Below are 24,152 nucleotides of genomic sequence, written 5' to 3'. Positions count from 1 at the left end.
ATGGGTTTGAATCTCACCATGGTGTTTCAAATCAATTCTTGTTCACTAACGTGAGCGTCAGACCACTGTCCTTACCAGGCCTGGTCTTCAAGTGACTCCAGATCCATAGCAATGTGATTGGTTCTGAAATGGCCCTGCAAGACTTCTGGCTATACCAGATTTCAGTAATGGGACAGGGCAGTGGTGAACGCAGCCCTGTTAATCATGTAAAGTCTTCCCAGTGCCAAAATTAGGATTTCTGACCTCCGGACTAGTCTGCCAACAGCCTGACACACGTGGAATCTTACCTTACAGTGGCTTGGACACCATGGGCTGAGGTGGTGGTACAGTGATAGACAGGCAGGAAACAGTTTCTTAACACTGACTCCAAACCCCATGAAGTCTTAGGGCATTAGGTCAAACATGGGCTAGCCAGCCTCCTGCTCATTACCCTATTCCACCCCCACAGGCTAATGAATCAGTCCCCCTCCATGTTGAACAGCAAATGTATGCTGGGTGGGGGGTTTCAATGTCCAACACCAAAAGTGGCTCAGCAGTAGCACTACAAATCGAGCTGGTTGGGTCATAAAGGACATAGCCACTTAACTGGATCTTTGGCAAATGGTGAGGGAACCAACAAGAGGGATAAACATTCTGAATCAATCTGTTACAAGTATATCTGTCTATGGCAGTATCGGTGGAGGTGACTCTTGTGCAGTCCTTGTTGAAATGAATTCTTGTTTTCAATCCCCTCCATCGTGTTGTGTGGCACTATCACTGCTAAATGCAACAGATTCCAAACATATCAAGCAACTCCAGACTGGGCATCCATGAGGTGCTGTGGGTCATTGACAGCAGCAGAACTATACTCCAGCACAATCTGTAACCTCCTGGCCCGGCATATCCCCCACTCAACCATTCCCATCAAGCCAGGGGATCAACCCTGGTTCAATTGGGCGTGCAGGAGGGCATGTCAGGAGCAGCATCAGGCACACTTAAAAATGAGGTGCCAACCTGGTGAAGCTACCAAACAGGGCTACTTGTGTGCCAAACAGCATAAGCAGCAAGTGATAGACAGAGCTTAGCGATTCCAGAACCAACAGGTCTAATTTAAGCTTTGCGGTCCTGCCACATCCAGTCTGAATGGTGATGGGCGATTAAACAACTCACTGGAGGAAGAGGCTTCACAAATATCCCCATCCTCAATGATGGAGGAGCCCAACACATCAGGGCAAAAGATAAGGCTGATGCATTCACAACAATCTTCAGCCAGAGATGCGGAGTGGATGGATCCATCTCGGCCTCCTCCCGTGGTCCCCAGCATCACAGCTACCAGTCTAAAGCCAATTCGATTCACACCATGCACTGGATCCTGCAAAGGCTGTGACAATATTCCAGCAGGAGTACTAATGGTGTAGTTCTGATTTGGCCTTACCAGTGACTCCCACATCTCAAGAAGAAAAGAACTCTCTCTGCTACTTCCATCCTAGCTTGTGCCCAAATCTTATTCACCATCTTCCTTACATTTGCTGATCTACATTGGCTCCCATTCTGACTGTATCTCTAATAAAAACATACGTACACGTGTTATGTTTTTGTCCACTATTTTTCTGTAGAAATCCCTCCATGGCCTCCTGCTTGTCCCACCTCTGGCCGTGCAACATCTGGCCCTCTCCATTTGCTGTATGACTGCTCAGGCGTGCACCAAATGGGAATGGACTGGCCACAGACCTCGAGAATTTCTCCTCGAAGGCTGTGGACCTCACTATTTCAGATGATCATGAGAATTAAAGGTAGCAGGAGCCCTTTCCACCCTCTCCTTGATTCAAAACGATTATTCAGCCCTTTTCTCAGGGATCGCCGCTCCGAGGCTGTGTTAACAGGGCTGATGTCATCACCCTGTTTCAATCAACCCATTCAATGGGGTCTCCTCTGTTTTGCCTGGACTTTGAAAGCGGTTGTAGGGCAATAATATCACCGGGCTCTTAATCCAAGACCCCCTATATAGTCCTGGAATTGTACATTCATTAAATCTGGAATTGAAAGCTAGCCCATTGGCTGTTACTGTCAATTGTCATTAATATCCCTCTGATCCACTGATGCCCTTGAAGGAAGGGAAATCTGCCATCCTTATCTGGTTTGGCCTACATGTGACTCTAAACATACAACAAGAAGGTTGACTCTAACTCACCCCTGGCCAATTTTTATTTAAAGATCAGTTTTCAATGGAAGTGGTACCCATGTGATTATTGGTGGGTTCAAGCCTAAAGAGGTTTGACCATACAGCCTAGACTGACCCTCCAGTTCAGCACAGAGGGAGTTTCAGATGTTAAACTAAGGCCTAGCCTGCCCTCAGTGAATCAGGTTTCTTCCCTATTGAACACCACTTGGAGGAAGTACTGAGGGTGGCAACAGAGCCAAATGTTCTCTGGGTGGGTGATTTCAATGCCTCACCACCAAGAATGGCACCATAGTGCCACTGTAACTGAGATAGTTGATTCTATAGGACGCTGCTGCGAGCTGTTTTGGGGAGGGCCCTAATTCAGAGGTCCTCCTCTAAACCTACCTTCACGCAACAATCATGTGTGTGTTAGAGAGACAGTGATCCATACAGCCATAGAAAACAGGAGCCATGGTGGCTCAGTGGTTAGCACTGCTGCCTCACAGTACCAGGGACCCAGGTTCGATTCCAGCCTCGGGCACACTGTCTGTGTGGAGTTTGCACATTCTCCCCGTGTCTGCGTGGGTTTCCTCCGGGTGCTCCAGTTTCCTCCCACAGTCCAAAGATGTGCAGGTCAGGTGAATTGGGCCATGCTAAATTGTCCTTAGTGTCCAGAGCAGGCTAGGTGGGTTAACCATGTGGGATGACAGGGATAGGATAGAGTAGGGGGTTGGGTCTGAGTGGGATACTCTTCAGAGGGTCAGTGTGGACTTGATGGGCTGAATTGCCTGCTTCTGCACTGTAGGCCTCTATAAATGCCAAACACATTTTAGACCTGCTAAATGAGATAGATGTTGAACTGATGTAGCAACTCAAAACCGAGCATCAGTGTCTGCAGAAGTGAATTTATCTACAATCGTGTAATCCCATAGCTCAGCATCTTCCCTATTACCATCGTGTCAGGAGTTCAGCCCTGGCTCAACAGAGGGTGCAGGAGGCCTGTCAGCAGCACAGCAGGTATACATAAAAATGAGGCATCAGCCTGGTGAAGCTACCATCCAGGATCTCTTTCAGGCCTCTCAGTGGAAGCAGCATACAATAAACAGGCTAAACAATCCCATAACTAAAGGATCGAAGTTCTGTAGGCCTGTCACATCCAGTTAAAAGGCAGTAGACCATTACTTGCTGGAAGAACTCAATACATCAGTATAAAAGATAGACGTGTCGAGCGGATGATCCATTTCACTCTCCTCCAGCTGTCCCCAGATACCAGACGTCAGCCAATTCGATTCCTGTTATACCAAGAAATGGCTGGAGACACTGGATACTGAAAGGCTACGGGCCCTGACAATAGTACTGGAGACTTGCTGTCCAGATCTTGTCACTCCCCTAACCTAGCTCTTCCAGTACGGTTACAACATCAGCATCCACCCGACAATGTGGAAAACTGTACAAGGATGTCCAGTACATAAAAAGCAGGACAAATTCACTCAACCAAGTACCACCCCATCAGTCTATTCTCAATCATCAGTAAAGTGATGGACAGTAAAGTGTGCCATCAAATAGCATTTGCAAAGGAATAATTTGCTTCTTGACCCTCAGTTTGGTTTCCATTGGAGCCACTAGCCTCTGACCTCATTCCAGCCTTGATTTAAACATGGATAAAAGAGCTGAAGTCCAGAGGTAAGTGGAGAGTGACAGCCCCTGACATCAAGGCTGCATTTGACTGAGTATAGTCATCAAGGAACTCTAGCAAAACTGGAACCAGTGAGTATGAGGAGCAAGCTCTCTGCTGGTTGGAGGCATACCTGGCACACAGGAAGATGGTTGTGGTTGTGGAGGGTCAGCCATCTCAGCTCCAGGACATCTCTGCAGAAGTTCCTCAGGGTAGTGTCCTAGGCCCAACCATCTTCAGCTGCTTCATCAATGGCCCTCCCTCCATCATTAGGTCAGAATTGGTATATTTGTTGTTGATTGCACAACGTTCAGCACGATTCACGGCTCCTCAGATACTGAAGCAGTCCATGGTCATAGGCTGCAAGACTTGGACCTATGCTGATAAGTGCCAAACAACATTCATGCCACACAAATGCCAGGCTATTACCATCTCCAACAAGAGAGAACCTAATCACCACCCTTTGAAATTCAACGACGTACTGAACCCTGCACCCCACTGACATTATCAGGTTATCATTGACCAGTCACATAAATACAGCAGTTACAAGAGCAAGTCAGAGGCAGTGAGTAAATCCACTCCTGCCTCCCCAGTGAGATCTTCAATCTTCTACAAGTCCGGAGTGTGATGGAATACTCCCCCACTTGCCTGGATGGCCAGAGCTCCAACTACACTCAAGAAGCTTGACACCATCCAGGACAAGGCAGCCCGCTTGGTTGGCATCCACTCCACCACCTTCTGCACTAACTTCCTCCACTACTGACACACACTATGGACCATCTACTGCAGTATCTCACCAAGGTTCCTTAAGCAACAGCTTCCCCTAACCCCCAGAAGGATACGGGCAGCAGAAACATGGGAACACCTGCAAGTTCCCCTTGTCATCCGAACTTGGGAAATATATTGTTGCTCCTTCACTGTCAATGGGTCAAAACTCCTGGAGTTCGCCCCCAAGGGCATTGTGGGTCAACCTACAGCGCATGGGCTGCAGCGGGTTCAGGAAGGCAGCTCACCAATCATCTTCTCAAGGGCAACTAGGGCTGGGCACTGCAGCTCTAGCCAATGGTGCTGACATCCATGTAAAATAAAACCGGCTGCCTCTCACATCTTGGAAACAAGAGTGGTGCAGTGTTGGAGCCCCGCCTTAATGAGATGTCAAGACAAGCCCCTGCCCGTCCTTCTCTTCAAAGAAGAGTAGGAGACTTACCTTGATGTGCTGGCTGACCTTTATCCAACAATTGATACACCCGGGTCACTGAGGGCATGGTCATCGTGCAGGAGATTTCAACTGAGTGAGGTGAAGGCTGGGTGAGTCACTATCCTGTTGGAAATTCGGTTCCAACTGTGGGAATTCAGTGCAAAAAAGGGGCATGGTGCTTTAACTAAGGTTTCACTACAAGGAGTGAAGAGGTAAGTGGGAGAGGATAAAGGTGTGGATTGAGAGGCCAATCTACAGTGAGACCATAACCAGAGAGACCTCACAATTCACAGCACAAGGTGAGAACAAGGGAAGAAGCTGATAGCTGAGAAGGATTGGTGACTGTTTCTAGTCTTTCAGGTACAGGTAAGGTCTTCAGTTTGTATTTAGGTGCCCAGTGGGTTACTTCTTCACATCTCTCTTTCCTTATCATGTCTGCTTAAGAATCAAATTGGTACTGGTGAGTTTTAGATTAGATTAGATTCCCTACAGTGCAGAAACAGGCCCTTTGGCCCAATAAGTCCACACCAGAACTCCGAAGAGTAACCCACCCAGACCCATTTCCTTCTGATTATGGGCACTTTGGCATGGCTGATCCACCTGACCCACACACCTTTGGACTGTGGGAGGAAACCCACGCAGACACAGGGAGAATGTGCAAACTCCACACAGACAGTCACCCGAGGCTGGAATTGAACCTTGGACCCTGGTGCTGTGAGGCAGTAGTGCTAACCACTGAGCCACCATTAAATCAGATACAATGGTGAAGGTAGGATGGGTGATGTATTGCAGCTGCAGCATGTAGGCGCTGCTGGACACCAATGTGAGCACATCTATGGCAAGCGCTGCAAAACAAGGAACTTCTGATCTGAGGTGAGGAGGTGGAAGCTGAGCTGCAGATGTTGCACCACATCAGGGAAAGGTAAGATTACCTTGACAGCTTTCTCAACAGGCTTTTGAGAGTGACTGCAGGTGAGCCAGGTTTGAAGATCTGGAGTTTGCAGTTGAGGAGCTTTAACCTTTTCAATTGTCTGACAGTGACAACATCCTTGCAAGCTGTTCAGATGAGAGTGGAACTTCAGGGAGGAGAAGCATTCTAACCATGTCACCTTGATACAGGGAACCATTCAAGTGGGGGAAGGAAGCAGGAATGTCGTTGTAATAGGACAGTGTAATTACTGGGACAGATACTTTCACCGCAACCATGAGCAGGAGTCCCGAAGCGTCTGGTGCCTGTTTGGTACCAAGGTTAAGGACACCCTTTTGAGAATGAAGGCAAATTTAGAGAGGGAGGGAAGGTTCTAGCAGTTGTCCATTTTAGTACCAACAGGAGCAGAAAGGAGGTTCTGCTGAAAGGTTTTAAAGAGTTTGGAGCTAAATGAGAAGGCAGAATCTCCAAGATGATGTTCTCTGGATTACTGCCTGAACCACAGGCAAACTGGATTAGGGTAAATAAAGTCAAGGAGTTAAATGTCTGATGTAAAGATTGATGTGTGTGTGCTATGGGTTTCAGTTCATGGGGCACTGGTATCAATTCTGCGGTAGAAGGACGTTGTATTGCTGGAATGGACTTCAACTGAACTGTCTTAGTAGTGTCCTGGTGAATTGAAGGCTGGAGAGGGGGCTTGAAATTAATTCCTGTTTGGGGGAGGAGGGGTAGGGGAGGGGGTTGGGGGGGTGGGGTTTGGGAGAGAGCAAGGAGAGGGGACAGAGGGAACAAGAAGTATAGAAAAACAGCTGTAAATAGAGCCAAATGTCAACATGCTCAGAGTATTTGGAACAGTAAATAAATGAATTATAGTCACACATACATGTTAATGGCAATTATCTTACTGTCATTTACCGAATCATTCCTACAAGGTGGTCAAAACTGAGAACTATCTTTTCATACTTTGAAAGGACACACAGGAAGTAAAGGGTGTAGCGTTGTCAGTACAGAATGGAATACGTATGATAGCAAGAAATGATCTTGCATCAGAAGGCACACAGTCCACAAAGGGGAAGAAGACACTGGTAGGAGTAGTCTATAGGCCCCTGAACTGTAGCTGTACATCAGGAGATAGTGAGAGTGTGTAACAAAAGCAGTACACGGGTGACTTTAACCTTCATGTAAATTGGAGTAGTCAGACTGGCAGAGATAGCCATGAGAATAATTCATGGTATGGTAAAGACAGTTTCTGAGAACAATGTCGTGGATCCATCCAAGCAGCAGGGTATTTTATATCTGGTGAATGTGTAATGAGGCAGATTACAAAGAACAAAGAAAATTTATAGCCCAGGAACAGGCCCTTCCGCCCTCCAAGCCTGAGCCGATCCAAATGTACTGTCTAAACCTGTTGTCCAATTCCTAAGCATCTGTATCCCTCTGCTCCCCACCTACTCATGCATCTGTCCAGACACATCTTAAATGAATCTACCATGCCTGCCTCTACCACCTCTGCTGGCAACGCGTTCCAGGCACCTACCACCCTCTGTGTGAAGTACTTGCTGCATGTATCCCCCTTAAACATTCCACCTCTCACCTTGAAAGTGTGACCCCTCATTATTGAATCCTTCACCCTGGGGAAAAGCTTGTCTCTATCCACCCTGTCTATACCCTTCAATCAGGTCCCCCCTCAATCTCCTTTTTTCTAATTAAAACAAACCTAATCTACTCAACCTTTCTTCATAGTTAGCACCTTCCATACCAGGCAACATCCTAGTAAACCTTCTCTGCACCCACTCCAAAGCGTCCACATCCTTTTGGTAATGTGGCGCCCAGAACTGTACACAGTATTCTAAATGTGGCTGAACCAACGGTGCATACAATTTTTAACATGACTTGCCAGCTCTTATACTCAATACCCCGTCCAATGAAGGCAAGCATACTACATGCCTTCTTGACCGCTCTATCCACGTTTGCAGCAACCTTCAGGGTACAATGGACTTGCACTCCCAGATCTCTCTGCCCATCAACTTTTCTCAAGGCTCTTCCGTTCACTGTATAATAAATGATATCAAAGATCCCCTCAGAAACAGTGATCATAACAATGTATTCAGTTTGAGAGAGAGGGATTTGGGTTAGAAACAACTGTGCTTAGTTTAATCGTGCAATGAGGGCAGAATTATAGCTGGAGTGGGCAGGGGAAGGGGTTGAACAACAAAGATGGTTCAGGAACAATGGCAGATACACAGCAAAGATACATCCCAGTGAGAAAGAAGGATTCTAGAAAGGGGACATGGCAATCGCAATTAACTTGGGAAATTAAGGATCGCATTAAAAAAAAACTTTCAATGTGGCAAAGATTTGTGGTAAACCAGATGATTGGGAAAGTTTTAAAAACCAATAAAAGATGACCAAACAATAAAGAGGGACAATCAGGGAAGTTGAGGATGATTCAAAGAGTCCGCGGAGGGATATAGGCAAGTCAAGGAAATGGGCGAAAATTTGGCAGATGGAATATAATGTGGGAAAATGTGAGGTTGGCAGGAAGAATAGAGGTGCAGATTATTGCTTAGATGGAGAATGAATGCTGAAAGCTACAGGGCAGAGGGGTTTGGGAGTCACAGGGTCGCACAGCATGGAAACAGACCCTTGCTGGCCACAGTCCTTGTGAATGAATCACAAAAAGTGAACTTAGAAGCTCAATCAGTAACAGGGAAGGCAAATGGGATGGTTAGCCTTGACTTGAAAGAGAATGAGTATAAAATAGGGGAATCTTGCTAAAACTACACTAGCTACAGGTCAGGCCATAACTGGAATACAGTGAACAGTTTTGCTCCCATTATCTAAGCAAAGATACTATGACATTGGAGGCAGACCACAGGGTATAATTTCAGAATAAGGGGTTACACATTGAAGAAGAAAGGAGGAGGAATTTCTTCTCTCAGATGGTTGTTAATCTGTGGATGTCTTTGCTGCAGAGAGCTGTATAATTCAATACTGAAGTAGATAGAGTTTTAATCAGGAAGGGGCATCAAGGGTTTTGGCGGAAATATGGGAAAGTGGAGTTGAGGATGAACAGATCAGCCACAAACTCACTGAATGGCCTACTTCAGCTCCTATGTCTTATGGTCATTATCACGCGGTTAATTGTGGGTATCAAAACAGGCACAGCATCTTCATTCTATGCCAGAACTTTTCAGCGAATTCCTACGGTGTGGAAGCAGGCCGTTCGGCCCATCAAGTCCACACTGACCCTCTGAAGAGTATCCCATTCGGACCCATCCCCCTACTTTATCTCTGTAACCCTGCATTTCCCATGACTAACCCACCCAGCCTGGACACTATGGCCAATTTAGCATGGCCAATCCATCCTGGCCTGCACATCTTTGGACTGTGGGAGGAAACCAGAGCACCCGGAGGAAACCCAAGCAGACATGGAGAGAATGTGCAAACTCCACATTCGCCCGAGGCTGGAATTGAACCCGGGTCCCTGACACTGTGAGACAACAGTGCGAACCACTGAGCTACCATGCCACCTATTTTCTATGGTTGTATGGATTACTACATCACTGTAACTGGTCTTCCTTTTGTCTCTCTAACACACTCATGATTATTGCATGAGGACAGCTTTGGAGGAAGACCTCTGAATCATTTGAATGCTGCACCTTAAACCCCCCCAGCTGAACCCCTTCCCTTTCCTGCTTGTTTTCAGATCTGCAGGAGCGCCCAGTGAAGCTAGATCTTTGACCACACCTGATAAACTTGAGATGTTCAAACTGGTCTCACCAAGTGGTATAAGAGGCTGCAGGGACTGAATGACCTCTTCCTTTATTCCCCCAGGTCCTGGCGACTCTCTGGAGCCTTATGCTGCTGTTGGACCAGTCTAGCTTTTGGAATTCCACATAAACAACAGAATCTACGCTGCCTTCCAGCTAATAAGCCTGTTCAGTTAGCGCAGAGAACGCTTCCCAACCCCTGTAGATCATTGCCAATCTGCTGCAATGTCGGCTTCTGACTTCCGTCAGCCTGCCTGAAGCACACAGATGGAAGTATGGAGTTCCTCCATTGTCCCAGCCCAATACTGCTCCCTCAACCAACAGCCCCAGAAAATACGGCCCAGCTACTGCACATGCCGTGGGTCGGGCCTTGCTGTGTGAAAGTTGGCATCGTTCGCCCGACAGCGTCGGCGTTTTCCAAATAACCTTTCACTGAGAGCTGGCGCAGCAGGGCAAATGCTGTGGTAAACCCATCGAGTGGCTGCCTACAATGGTAGCTCATGTCCCTGCCACACCTCTGCTGTGTCCAGTGACCGGCCTGATGTCCAGGGGCAAAGACTCATGCTGAACGGGTGAAGCTGGTGTAAATAAAAGTGTGGTGGCAGGGGTGATTCAACACAGCCAATAGCTGGCTTGCCAACTATTCTGTGGGGGCCAGACGCTTTGAGCTGGATATCCTACTTGTGGAAAGGCAGCCGTGGTTTCAATCTGGATCTCACTCTTCAAGCTGCAACATTAAAGTGACTTTCGCTGCAAGACTGACCGTTCCCCTTTAGAGAGTAGAGTCTTCTCTATGGTGTTCTGGTCGGTATTTCTCCCTCAGGCAATGTCACTCAAAACATAAGCTCTGCTCTTTATCTCATTGTTGCTTCTGGGATGTTACTCTGTACAAACTGGCCACATGTTCCTTCCCTCCTAATTAAAAAAAAACACATTGATTCTCCAATCGTTGCACAGAGGGAAGCCATTGGCACAGCGCTCCCCCACTCCCATACCCTACCTTTCATAGCTTTATGCCCCTCAAACACCCATTTCCATCTGAAAATATTGATTGTCTCCACATTCAGCTCTTATACAGCAAGCTCCAGGTTACTGCAGACAAACACCTTTCTCACGCTTCCCCCACATGACCTGCACCTCTGACCCAAACCGGTGTCCTACAGCTGTTCCTTATTTACTTTACATAATCTACTCTCCAGAGTTTAGAAAACTGAGGGGCGATGTAATCGAGGTATATACGTTGCTGAAGAGGATCAATAAAGCAGATGCAGGGAGGATATTTCCTCATGGGGCAAGCCAGAATGAGCGGTCATAGTTTTAGGATGAGGGGTCGCAGATGATAAACAGAGGAATTACCTTTCTAAGGAGCGTGAATCTGTGGAATTCACTACCCCAGAGTTCAGTGGATGCCGGGACATTGAGTAAGTTTCAGGAGGAGAAAGACCAAGTTTTAATTTGCATTAAGTTGAAGGGGAGGAATGTGGAATTGAGGCCGAGTTGAGATCAGCCATGATTGTATAAAATGGTGGAGCATGCTCGAGGGGCTGAAGTGCCTACTGCTGCTCCTCGTCTTGGGTTCTAATAATCTCATTCACCTCCATCCCCTTTGCTCAAAGGAGAACAACTCCAGCTTCTCAAACCTAACCTTGTGTCTAAATCCCTCGTCCCTGGATCCATCCTTGTCAATCTGCTCGAGGAACCTCCTCTCTTTCGAAAACGTGTTGGCCAGAACTGGGCTGAAATTATGTAGTATATAATCGGTTTTGAAGACGTTGTTGGAGGAATAAATAATGGAGAACCATTCCTACTTTATATTTTCTTACAACCCACGTGATAAGTAAAGCCTTCAGTTTTGTGTTTTATCTAAAACTCAGCACCTCTGACCATGCAGCACTCCTTCAGTCCTACACTGTGGCATCAGTCAGCACGTTGCTAGAGATTGGGTTAATTGTCTTTTAGTATATATAAGGAACGTGCACAATATTGTTACAAAAACAAATAAAGTTTGCCGATATAGATCCTGTTTTCTAAAGCAGCCACACGCATAACACAAAACAAGAATCAATCAGGGCCAAATAACAGATAGCTCCTAACAAATACGTCCACTCAAAACAAAGCCAGCAAGAGATAAGAGGGCTTTATAATCTTTATTCAGTATTTTGTAAGAAGTGTTTACTGAACATCAAGGTTACAGAAAGCTACAGAATGTGCCCGCTTACGTTCACAGGTTTTAATTGTAGCACCTTTACTGTTAGTAAGTACTGTTGAAAGATTAAATGTTGCATTCAGTGCAGGCACTCACTTCGCTAGATCAGCTGGAATACAAACCATGTCCCTGTAATGACCCGAGGTAACTGGGGCCTAAGTGGAATCAGTGCCAAGTGGGCTGAAGCTGGACACTGGGGGCAGTTTCCTTAAGTAACAGAAAAACAAAATTGCTTCGATTGCAAAGGGGGAAAGCTTCAGATTTCTTAATTTTCAGCTGGGATTTCCAAAGAACTTATGTTTTCATTTGCCGCGTGTGCCAATACGTAATTCATTCACCCAACACAAGATTCAAAGATTGAACTGTTCCTGCTTTGTACACGTTGGAACGGGAACATAACCAGACTGTGTCAGGGCTGCAGATGAGCAAATACACCCACCCGACCAGCTCTTGGACAGGCTGGTTGGTGTGGGGTCTCTAGGGTTTGATGGCAAAATCTCCAGCACGTTACTGAGAGCAGTTCTGGAGAAAACATCATCCTGTTTGAGAGAAAAATTCCTGGAGCGTTTTTGTTTCAGTGACCAGACATGGGGGAGCAAGAGCTGGCGACCGATTGTGAGGGATCAGGCGACTGGATGAGGAACATTCTTTTATTGGTCTTGGAAGGTCAGCGACCAGGGCAAGGGTGGTCAGGGGCAAGAGTGTGGGAGTCTGAGTAGATCATGTGATTGGATAGAGTAGATCATGTGATTGGGAACAGAGTTTCAGAGCCAACCACTGGCCCAACTTAGGCATGACTCATGGTCATTCATGGGCACAAGTGACCCAATATAGACCAAGGTATGGTCACCATTGTCCCAGAGGGCAATGGGGTTCATTAGAAGAGAGACAATGGACGGTGAGCTCAAGCTGAGGGGAAAGGGTGGGATCTACAATGGTAACCTCAGCCAGTGTGAGGAATTGGCATGACCTTGTATTGCAAACCAGCCACCTGAGCTAACCGACACCCCCCCCCCCCCCTTCTCAACCATTGAAGTAATCAGACCAGGCCGAGGGTGGGAGCTGGGGTGCCAAAGAGGTTAAAAAAAAACTCACCTCCTTGTTTTCCCAAATAGTGTAAACTTTCCTTGCTAAAATGTGCCCACTTAATGAAAAAAAGAGCGACCTGTTCGACAGAAACTGCGCAAACGCCAACTTCATTTTCAACATCGACCACCATTTTATGCACAGCTACAGAGTTTAAGTTCAACAGGGGACGGTTAAGAAGCAACCAGTTCTGTCAAAACATTGAAATAAACGCAGAATCTTGCAGCGTCTGGGGAAATCTGAAGTAAAAATAAAGAGACGGAGTACTGGAATAACTCAGCAGATCTGGCCGTATCTGTGGAGAGAGAAACAGAGTTACATCACGGAGAGGGATCATACTGGACTTAATTCTGTTTTTCTCACTCTGTGGAAATATTCAGCAGGTCTGGCAGCATCTGTTTTCCTTTCGCATTTCCAGCATCTGCAGTATTTTGCTTTGTATGGCCTACCAGTTGTGGGATCAGTGCTGTATGTAGGCCAGACCCAGGGGAGAATGGTGGATTTCTTTTAATAAATGTTGTTGCTGAGACCAACATTTTGACTTCGAGATTCCTAATTCTCCTTTTAAAACCGAGTTTCAATTTCTCAAAGCCTGGGATGTGAACTCCTTCTGATTACTAGAGCTATAATAATATCTACATGACCATAACATGACTGTCTCTTCACTGCACCCTGGCTTTTAGGAGCTGTAGCAGGTTTGCATGGAAGCTGACTAGCTTGTGCACTGACCAGGAACTTCTGCCACACAGTTGAAGGCTACAAACAGTGACAAACTTCTGGAACATTCCTCCGTTGTTGTGCAGTGCTGGCCAATTAGCACGGCAGATGTTCTCGTTTTAGCAAAACTTTACTGGCAAGTTATTTCTAACTTGGGTGACGCATTTTGAGTTTTCAAATATCAGCCGTCCAATATATTAGAAACACACGTGAGGGGGGGAAGAAAAACCGAAGGAAACTAGGCATTCACGAATGGAAACATCTTGGGTGCTGAGGAGGATTAAGAACATAATGAGGAACATTCTTCACAAATACTCCACCTTTACAAAATTCTCATCAATTCAAATGAATTGGGAGAATGGGGATACAGAGAAATGGTTTCACACAGAGGGGTGGTTCAGTAAAACACAATCGACCAAAAATAAGGAGAAATATTGGACGCAAGGCTCCTGTCCGTGTTCTAAGTTTCTAACAATTCATCACCTCTCAAGCCTCTCTGGAATTTAGCATTATCTTGTGCATTAAACCGCAATCCCATTGAATAGACGTGAATCTCCAAGAATCAGTCTGGGCGGAGCTCTCATTGTCCGGTGTGAATTGTGATAGCCATCTGTTAAAATTCAGGCACCGAGTCCTAGTGGGAACATCTCAACATCTGCCACTGTGACCGACTGGCATTTTTGCAGGTCTGGAGGTTTCTCATAAAGAGCTCTATTACCTCCTTATAATGGGACGATCATAGTAGAAAGACCTCTCTGGTGACTTCCAACATAAATCCATATTGCAGTCCATGGATGTAAGACTTTAGATGTTGCGTCCAAGGCTCTATTGTATGCTGCAAAGAATAAGGCTGGAATTTCCTCTTATTTTTTGATAGACAAACTCTGCTATAATGGCTACATACTTTTTTGAATGGACGTCAGCTAGCCTTAAATAACTCCCACTTCTGTCCATTTGTGGTCATTGTTATCCTTTTTTTCTCTAGTTGTCTAACTCTCTCCTTGATTCCATTTCCCGCTCATCCCAGGAGTATCTAACTGCATCACCCCAATCTCTAACCACCATCACCATCCATTCAGCGCTAGAGGTGCAAATGGGCTGATTAAATGAGTCAAGTCCAGGACAAAGTCTCCACCCTGTTCCCAGGGCTGTCCGATAACAGACAAAATGAGGAGCTTTTCCAAACTCCCCCTCCACACAACTTGCTTTTCAAAACTGAGGGAGTGGGGATGGGAGAGGCCAAGCAATTGTGGCCCAATTGCCAACGAAACGCCATCTTTAATGTCCCTTCGCCTCCCTCTGCCCTCAGCAAATCAAACTCCGGTGAAAGACTGCACAGTTGTGCGTGCCTTCTGATAACGGAGCAGCCTCAGGGTGAGTGGGAACCGACAACGCATAGCGAGGCCCGGTTGGGAAAGTGAGGCTCGGTCTCGCCTCACACACCATCTTGTGTGCGTGGTTAAGAGGCAAAAGAAAAGAGGAACATGCTCATCTGTAATTGTGACTTTCAACCAATCTTTTTGTTTTAAACGAAAGAGTGCCGGTAGAAATATATAGTTGCAATTTTGGGAGGGACAAAGGAAAGAAAAAGCATGATTTGAATGATAATGACAGAGAAAAGAGCCAACTACTGAGGAATCCGAGGAAACAAGATTAACTTTCGGAAGTAAGTAAATAAAAAAAAACACTTGCACGCACAAACATTCCATAAACAAATATTAAACGTTACATGTACACAGTGGAGATCTGCATTAGGTGAGGTGCCTCCAGGTCCTTCCCAGTGCATGCTGGGTCATCATCGTGACGTTATCTCAATGATTAACTCGAAACCGATCTCTTTGGCCTTTTCTGCTCTTCTCTTCTATTTTACCCTGCTCAAATCGTTCCGAAAAGTTACAACAGTACATTTTTTTCAAAAAATAATGACCTCGGTCACCTGGGGCGGAGAGGGCGATCAGTGTTCTCTTACGGTGGGTGGGTGGGGGAGGCGGTGAAAGAGGTCTGCTTACTTTCGGGTGTGAGGCAGGTAGCTGTTCTCGATGCACAAGATAATGTAGGAATGGGAGCAGGGGCTAGGCCTCTGTTCGAGGAGTTGGCCGCTCAGCAGGGACGACGCCATTCCCACTTTGTTGTCCTGGGCTTCCCTCCAGGCTTCACAGTAACTCTGTGACAGGCGCCGGCCCCTGGAATCCGATCCATGCCAGATGAACTTCTCAGGCCTTAGGCATCAGGGAAAGGGAGGACAGGAAAGACACAGATAGAAAAAAATCTGTCAATGAAACAAGATCCAAGGAAGTGAGAATCTATCATAGAGTTGTACAGCATGGAAACAGGCCCTTCGGTCCCACCGGTCCATGCCTACTATTATCCCAAACTAAACTACTCCCAAATGCCTGTACTTGGCCCATGCCCCTCCAAACCTTTCTCATTCATGAACTTATCCAAATGTTGTAACTGTACGTGCAAACACCACTTCCTCTGGAAGTTCATTCTGTGTAAAATAAATCTTTCGCTTCTCACCTTAAAAATACACCCCCAGTCTTGAAATCCCCCATTCTAGGGAAAAGATACCAGCCTTTCACCTTATGTTTACCCATCATGATTTTATAAACCTCAATAAGGTCACCCCTTGACCTCCTAAGCTCCAGTGAGAAAAAGAGTCTGGATTAGAGTGGTGCTGGAAAAGCACAGCAGGTCAGGCAGCATCCGAGGAGTAGGACAATCGACGTTTCGAGACACAGATTTTTCCTGCTCCTCAGATGCTGCCTGACCTGCTGCGCTTTTCCAGCACCACTCTAATCCAGACTCTGATCTCCAGCATCTGCAGTCCTCACTTTTGTCCAGTGAGAGAAGACCCAGCCTATCCGTATAACTCAAGCTCTCCGTTCCTGGCGCCAGCCTGTCACTGAGCTGTAGCCCAGTGTAAAGCAGCCTCACCCCTGTCAGAGGGATATGGGTTCAAGCCCCACTCTGGGGATTGGAGTGGGATGTTTGGGCCGACAATGCTGGTATAGTACCGCGGGAGGGCTGCGGCGTCAGATGGACCGTCTTTTGGAATGAGGCGCTCAACGAAGGACATGCCTTCCCTCTCAGGGGGATGAACGGAACTATTTGCCGAAAGGGTGGGATCTCCACCAATCGTTTCCCAGGTCTGTATTTACCCTTCACTCTGTGTTTAAGACGTGCTCAGTCTTTGCGCTCAGCTCTGGAGAGGGAATTGAACCCAGAGCCTCTGTCTCTGATCTAAGAGTGACTACACTGCACTTTGGGAGCGTCCCTGGCTGCATGTAAAATGCTATTTCCATGCAAGCCATAACTACTGCCCTCTGACCTCATGCACAACATTGTACTCTCCCTCCCAGCCTTTGGCCATGGTGGGGGGCTATTCTGGAATTTCCTCTCCTAAACACCTTCTCCTTAAAGCCCAGGTTTCTGCTCTGTTCCTCCCAGCATTTACTCCTTTGGTATCGTCTCCAGTACTTTTCCCTCCCACCACTCTGTAGAGCCGCGAGGTATTTTCCCACCTTAACAGTGATGCATGAACTAAAGGCTGCTTTCACCTACCAGGCATGGTCTTGAAGCACATCTCTGCCGTCAAAGGAGTAGATGGGGGTGTTGGGTTTGATACGAGCCTGAGACCCAGAGAAGAGCGAGCTCCAACTATCAAACAGCACCTGCCCCTAAAGGACAAAGAGCGAGATTTCAACACACATTCATTCCTGCCTCGTATCTCCTAACATTAACAGTGAGCGTGCTGGAGATGTTGAATTGCTCGGTGAGGCGGTGCGTTCAGTCAGACCACACCCAACCCTGCCACTCCCCGAGAGTTCATGGGTTCCCAGCGGTCAATGGTCACTGCATTCATTCATGTCAGCCATGATCGAATGGCAGAGCAGACTGAATGGGCCAAATGGCCTAATTCTGGTCCTATACTGGCACAGTGACTCAGTGGTTAGTACTGCTGCCTCACAGCGCTAGGGACCCTGGTTTGAATCCAACCTTGGGCATCTGTCTGTGTGGAGTTTGCACATGTATATACACATAGACAAGGAAGAAACCATGGTCTCATTCAATGTAACGGCACTGTTCAACTCTATCGACAAAACCCTAGCCAGAGAAACAATATCCAACCTGCTGAACATACAGAACAGACAACAGGACGCTGAACCTATTAACAAAGACGGCATACTCAAACTACTGGACCTGTGCCTCACAATACACTTCACATTCAACAACCAGATATATGAACAAATCAATGGAACACCCATGGGCTCACCGATCTCCGGACTCATAGCAGAAGCGGTAATGCAAAGGTTAGAACAAACAGTCTTACCGCAAATACAACCCAAACTCTGGGTCAGATATGTGGACGACACCTTTGTAATCATTAAAAACACAGAAATAGAGAACACACACCGGATCATCAACGCCACACTCACAGGAATCCGATTCACGAGAGAGGAAGAAAAGGACAACCAGCTCCCATTCCTGGACGTGATAGTACAGAGAACACCGAATGGAGAATTCACCACGAAGGTATACAGAAAAGTCACACACACAGACCAAGTCCTGAACTATGAAGCAACCACCCAACACACACAAACGAAGTTGCATCAGGACGCTATTCAAAAGGGCCACAACACACTGCAGCACACCAGAACTGCAAAAAGAGGAAGAAGAACACCTATACAAGGTATTCACCAAAAACAGATACCCACGCAATTTCATCAACAGATGCCTAAGGGAAAGACAATGGAACGAGGACATGCCACAACCCAAAGGACTAGCCACACTACCATACATCAGGAGCATTTCCGAACTGACAGCCAGACTACTGCGTCCACTAGGACTCATAACAGCACACAAACCAACAGTCACTCTCAGACAACAACTCACCAGAACGAAGGACCCGATACCCAGCATGAGCAAAACCAATGTAGTGTACAAAATCCCATGCAAGGACTGCACAAAACACTACATAGGACAAACAGGAAGACAGCTAACAACTCGCATCCACGAACACCAACTAGCCACGAAACGACACGACCAGCTATCCTTAGTAGACACACACACAGACACGACAAACAACATGAATTCGACTGGGACAACACTACTATTATAGGGCAAGCCAAACAGAGAACAGCCAGGGAATTCCTAGAGGCATGGCACTCATCCACAGAGAGAGAGAGAGAGAGAGAGAGAGAGAGAGAGAGAGAGAGAGAGAGAGAGAGAGGGAGAGAGAGAGACAGAGAGAGAGGGAGAGAGACAGAGAGAGAGGGAGAGAGACAGCGAGAGACAGAGAGAGGGAGAGACAGAGAGAGAGATAGAGAGAGACAGAGAGAGGGAGAGAAGAATGGAGCTGTAAAATGCTCATGTGCCAAACTGGTGCAGATAGAATGGACAGAATGGCCTCTTTCCATCCTGCGACATCTGTGTGATTCTGAGCCCGTTGATGAGTGTCTTCAGCTCCCCCTAGCCAATCTCTGGAGTTTGCTCCCTACACCTCTCTCTGTGTCTCTGTTTCACCATGCTCCTTTAGGATGCCTTCACACCCACCTCTGCGGCCAAGCCAACGGCCACCTGAGTTAGTCTGGCCTTACGTGACTCTGTGTCAGACACTGTGCTTTGGTTTATAATGCTCCAGTGCCTGCTGACCTTCCCTCTCCAGCGCCCAGTGCTGCACTGCCTGGAGGGTCCCTCTGGCCCCGGTGTATGGGCGAACCATGCGCAGGAAGGCCTTACCTTACTGTTTACGACGGGCACCGAGTGTCTGTCAGCCCGCCGCACCACGCTGTACAGGTCCTGGAGCTTAGATGAGAGGAAGCCTCTGAACGTCCCCATCAGCCCCACCCCCCGGGCCTGCTGGAAACATTGGAAGTCGACCCCCCGGATCCCCTGCATGTTGCCGGTGAGAGGGGTGTTGAGAGCCATGAGGTGAAGCTGTAGGGAGAAGCACAGTGTGTCAGTGCGAGAGCCAATCCTCCCAGCATTCCCGTTCACTATTCCTTAGTGGTCTGTCAGTGAGGCCCACACTGACCTCCCATTCCAAGCTGCCTGGGAAGAGCCAGCTGTGGGCCTCCTGCTTTAACTCAGTGACCCCACCACCCCAAGGCGACTTTCAGCCTCCTGCTGGTCTACTCTGGATCCCAGCATCTGCAGTTCTTTGGTCTCTAACCTGAAAGGACAGACCTTCTCAGTGGAATAGGGGGACGGAAGAGAGGACATGACAACAGGCTAAAGCAGAGGGAAGAAATGCTCACAATCTGAAGGTGTTGAACTCAATATTGAGCCCAGCAGATTGTAAAGTGCCCAGCCTGAAGATGAGATTTTGTTCCTCCAGTTTGTGTTGGGATTCACTGGGCTTAGGGCGGCACGGTGGCACAGTGGTTAGCACTGCTGCCTCACAGCGCCAGGGACCTGGGTTCAATTCCCACCTCAGGCAACTGACTGTGTGGAGTTTGCACGTTCTCCCCGTGTCTGCGTGGGTTTCCTCCGGGTGCTCCGGTTTCCTCCCACAGTCCAAAGATGTGCGGGTCAGGTGAATTGGCCATGCTAAATTGCCCATAGTGTTAGGTAAGGGGTATATGTAGGGGTAGGGGTATGGGTGGGTTGCGCTTCGGCGGGTCGGTGTGGACTGGTTGGGCCGAAGGGCCTGTTTCCACACTGTAAGTAATCTAATCTCCTCAATAATCTAATTGCAGCATACCGAAGACAGACATGTGGGCATGTGAGCAGGATGCCATGTTAAAATGACTGGCTGCGGGAAGGTTGGGCTCATGCTTGGAAATGTATCACCTTTCCCTCAATGTCACTGGGTCAAAATCCTGGTATTCCCTTCTTAACAGCATTTATCTGCAGCAGCTTGAAGGCAGCAGCTCACCACTACCTTCTCAAGGGCAATTAGGGACGAGCAACAAAATGGCGGCCCAGCCAGTGACACCCACCTCCCGGGAAGGAGTTAAGATCACTCCATCCCCATCTCCCCTCCTTCTTCATTTCACCCCTGGCCGGCGACACCCATATCGCATGAATGAACAATAATGAAATTCCCCCCAACATCACCGAATGACAGATTATTCAGTCAGGATTAGAATAGTGCTGGAAAAGCACAGCAAGTCAGGCAGCATCCGAGGAGATTTTCCTGCTCCTCGGATGCTGCCTGACCTGCTATGCTTTTCCAGCACCACTCTAAGCTAGACTCTGGTTTCCAGCAACTGCAGTCCTTGTTTTTACCTCGATTATTCAGTCATCATCACTAATGCATGGTTGCTGTGCTGCACCTCTCCTTCATAAACGGTGACACCGCCTCACTGACTGGGAAGCTGCTTTGGGGCATGTTCCGAGATGGTGTAGGCACTATACAATGCAAGCTCTTTCCTTACCAACTTGGACATTTCCACTGCATTACAGCTCTGCCCCTCAATGCTATTGGAAGGATGTTATTAAACCAGATTAGTAACATTATTGAGACTGGAGGGTGTGAACTATAAGGAGAGATTGGACAGGCTGGGACTTCTTTCCCAGGAGCATTGGAGGCTGAGGGGTGACCTTATAGAGGTTTATAAAATCATGAGGGGCATGGATAGGGTGAATAGCCAAGGTCTTTTCCCTAGGGTGGGAGTGTCTGGAGCTAGGGACCATAGGTTTAGGCTGAGAGGGGCAAGGTTTAAAAGGGACCTGAGCAGCAATCTTTCCAGATGAGAAAAAACATTGGCACTGGCCAGCTTTACACTGGCAGGGTCTTTGATGGCATCCAGTGCCAATACAGGTCATTCCTGCTCGCCAGGGGAAGTGCTGAAGGGACCTAGTTACCATTGGTACTCCGTGGAGGCTCTCAGCGTGGTCAGAGGGGGGCACATGGGGTCGATGGGAGAGGCCGTGGTGGCTGTGCCTTGGAGGAACTGCTGAGCGGGACGGAGCAGAGGTGGTCAGCCATCTTGGGACCGACTGGGGTTGCTGGTGGCGCGGGTAGTTGAGTGGCGGCGTCTCCGGACGATGGTGCACGGGCCGACGGTGCTCGGGGCCCCAGGGACTCTCCGTGCGGGGCTCAGGAGCCCCGCTGTCTGGGGCTGCCCCCTCCACGGTCTGCGCGGATTCACTGTCTGTCGAGTACTGCACCACGGGCGGAGAGCCCACCGCTTCCACGTTGTTCCCCTGGCAACAGAGCAACACATTAGGGGCAGTTAAAGAAACAGGTCGTGACATGGCTACCCGGCTTTGACCCTGCAAGCCCTGGGAAATGCTTCCAGGCGTAGCACGGGTGGATAGCAATCCTCCCTTTCCCTCAGGAGGACAAAGGTTTCAAATCCCTCGCCACCATCAGTTGGACCACAGCACAGGCCTTTCGGCCCTCAATGTTGTGCTGACCCGTGAAACCAATCTGAAGGCCATCTAACCGACACTGATCCATTATCATCCATCTGTTTATACCCGGGCACGAATATCCTGGCCAACCCTGCAGTATAATACTGCAGGAGGGCTGCACTGTCAGAGATGTCACCTCTCAGGCGAGACATCAGACTACAGATGGAAACTTATTATTACTTGCATTTGTGAAAGTACGGTAAAACATGTACAAGTTGGCATGAAAACAGGGCCATTTAATAACACAAATTATATATTAACAATAAGAGACAAAGTTAAGACAAATGAAGGACTAAGCACCATGTCAAAAACCAAGATCCCATTCCAGCTAGATAGAAAAATCCCGCACCCCAATATTTTGAAGGGCCCTGACTGATATTTATCCCTCAACTAAAGTCAAGATGTTTTTTTTTACTTCGGAGAATGAATGATGTATGGAAAAACACAAATCATGGCTTCATTTAATAGAAGTTACTTCTGGAAATAGTACAGTGACAAATACACAGAGAAATCCAGGAGATAAGCTGTACTCACATTTATTCCAGTACTGTGGTATGGAATGTATTCCCCGAGCTGTAATTACAAACAAAGCACATCACAATGTACCATGAACCGAAAACAGGAATGAAAGCAATACTGACTCATGTCACATCACCATCGGACAATCTGAGGCCAAAAGACAGTGAAAAAGTTATAAAGAAACCACCCCTCCCCCACTCCTGACCAGACTCTCGAGAAAACTATTTCGTGACAGAGGGAGATTTGTTGCCTGTGCTCAACTGATGCTGAGCTGCACCAGTCCACAATGCCGTTAGGAAGGGAATTCCAGGATTTTGACTCCGCAACAATGAAGGGACAGCCATATATTTCCAAGTCAGGATGGTGACGAGCTTAGAGTCATAGAGATGTACAGCACTGAAACAGACCCTTCGGTCCAACCCGTCCATGCCGACCAGATATCACAACCCAATCTAGTCCCACCTGCCAGCACCCGGCCCATATCCCTCCAAACCCTTCCTATTCATATACCCATCCAAATGCCTCTTAAACGTTGCAATTGTACCAGCCTCCACCACATCCTCTGGCAGCTCATTCCATACAGGTATGAGCCTGTGTGTGAAAAAGTTGCCCCTTAGGTCTCTTTTATATCTTTCCCCTCTCACCCTAAATCTATGCCCTCTAGTTCTAGATTCCTCCACCCCAGGGAAAAGACTTTGTCTATTTATCCTATCCATGCCCCTCATGATTTTATAAACTTGTATAAGATCATCCCTCAGCCTCCGATGCTCCAGAGAAAACAGTCCCAGCCTATTCAGCCTCTCCCTGTAGCTCAAATCCTCCAACCCTGGCAACATCCTTGTAAATCTTTTCTGAACCCTTTCAAGTTTCACAACATAATTCCGATAGGAAGGAGACCAGAATTGCACACAATATTCCAACAGTGGCCTAACCAATGTCCTGTACAGCCGCAACACGACCTCCCAACTCCTGTACTCAATACTCTGACCAATAAAGGAAAGCATACCAAACGCCTTCATCACTATCCTATCTACCGGCGACTCCACTTTCAAGAAACTATGATCCTGCATTCCAAGGTCTCTTTGTTCAGCAACACTCCCCAGGACCTGACCAATACGTGCATAGGTCCTGCTAAGATTTGCTTTCCCAAAATGCAGCACATCGCATTTATATGAATTAAACTTCATCTGCCATTTCTCAGCCCATCGGCCTATTTGATCAAGATCTCGTTGTAATCTGAGGTAACCTTCTTCGCTGTCCACTACACCTTCAATTTTGGTGTCATCTGCAAACTTACTAACTGTACCTCATATGCTCGCATCCAAATCATTTATGTAAATGACAAAAAGTAGAGGGCCCAGCACCGATCCTTGTGGCACTCCACTGGTCACAGGCCTCCAGTCTGAAAAACAACCCTCTGTCTTCTACCTTTGAGCCAGTTCTGTATCCAAGTGGCTAGTTCTCCCTGTATTCCATGAGATCTAACCTTGTTAATCAGTCTCCCATGGGGAACCTTGTTGAACGCCTTAGTGAAGTCCATATAGAT

General features: G+C 47.5%; 1 protein-coding gene across 3 annotated transcripts in view; it reads right to left on the bottom strand.

Annotated features, from left to right (window-relative positions):
- Nucleotides 1-11,842: 11,842 nt before the first annotated feature.
- The window catches only part of col18a1a (collagen type XVIII alpha 1 chain a), a 307,944-nt gene continuing 295,634 nt past the window's right edge, over nt 11,843-24,152 (bottom strand). For all 3 annotated transcript variants that reach the window (XM_060827580.1, XM_060827578.1, XM_060827579.1), the window contains 5 exons: nt 22,622-22,660; nt 21,536-21,877; nt 19,466-19,663; nt 17,288-17,403; nt 11,843-15,942 (listed from right to left, as the gene is read on the bottom strand). In XM_060827580.1, the coding sequence (XP_060683563.1) occupies nt 15,729-15,942; nt 17,288-17,403; nt 19,466-19,663; nt 21,536-21,877; nt 22,622-22,660 (909 nt within the window). In that variant the 3' untranslated portion in view covers nt 11,843-15,728. The remainder of the gene's footprint in view (nt 15,943-17,287; nt 17,404-19,465; nt 19,664-21,535; nt 21,878-22,621; nt 22,661-24,152) is intronic.

The sequence above is a fragment of the Hemiscyllium ocellatum genome, chromosome 7 (assembly GCF_020745735.1).
Source record: "Hemiscyllium ocellatum isolate sHemOce1 chromosome 7, sHemOce1.pat.X.cur, whole genome shotgun sequence".
NCBI lineage: Eukaryota > Metazoa > Chordata > Chondrichthyes > Orectolobiformes > Hemiscylliidae > Hemiscyllium > Hemiscyllium ocellatum.
The sequence above is the reverse complement of the archived record's forward strand: the minus strand, read 5'-3'. Positions and strand labels throughout refer to the sequence as shown.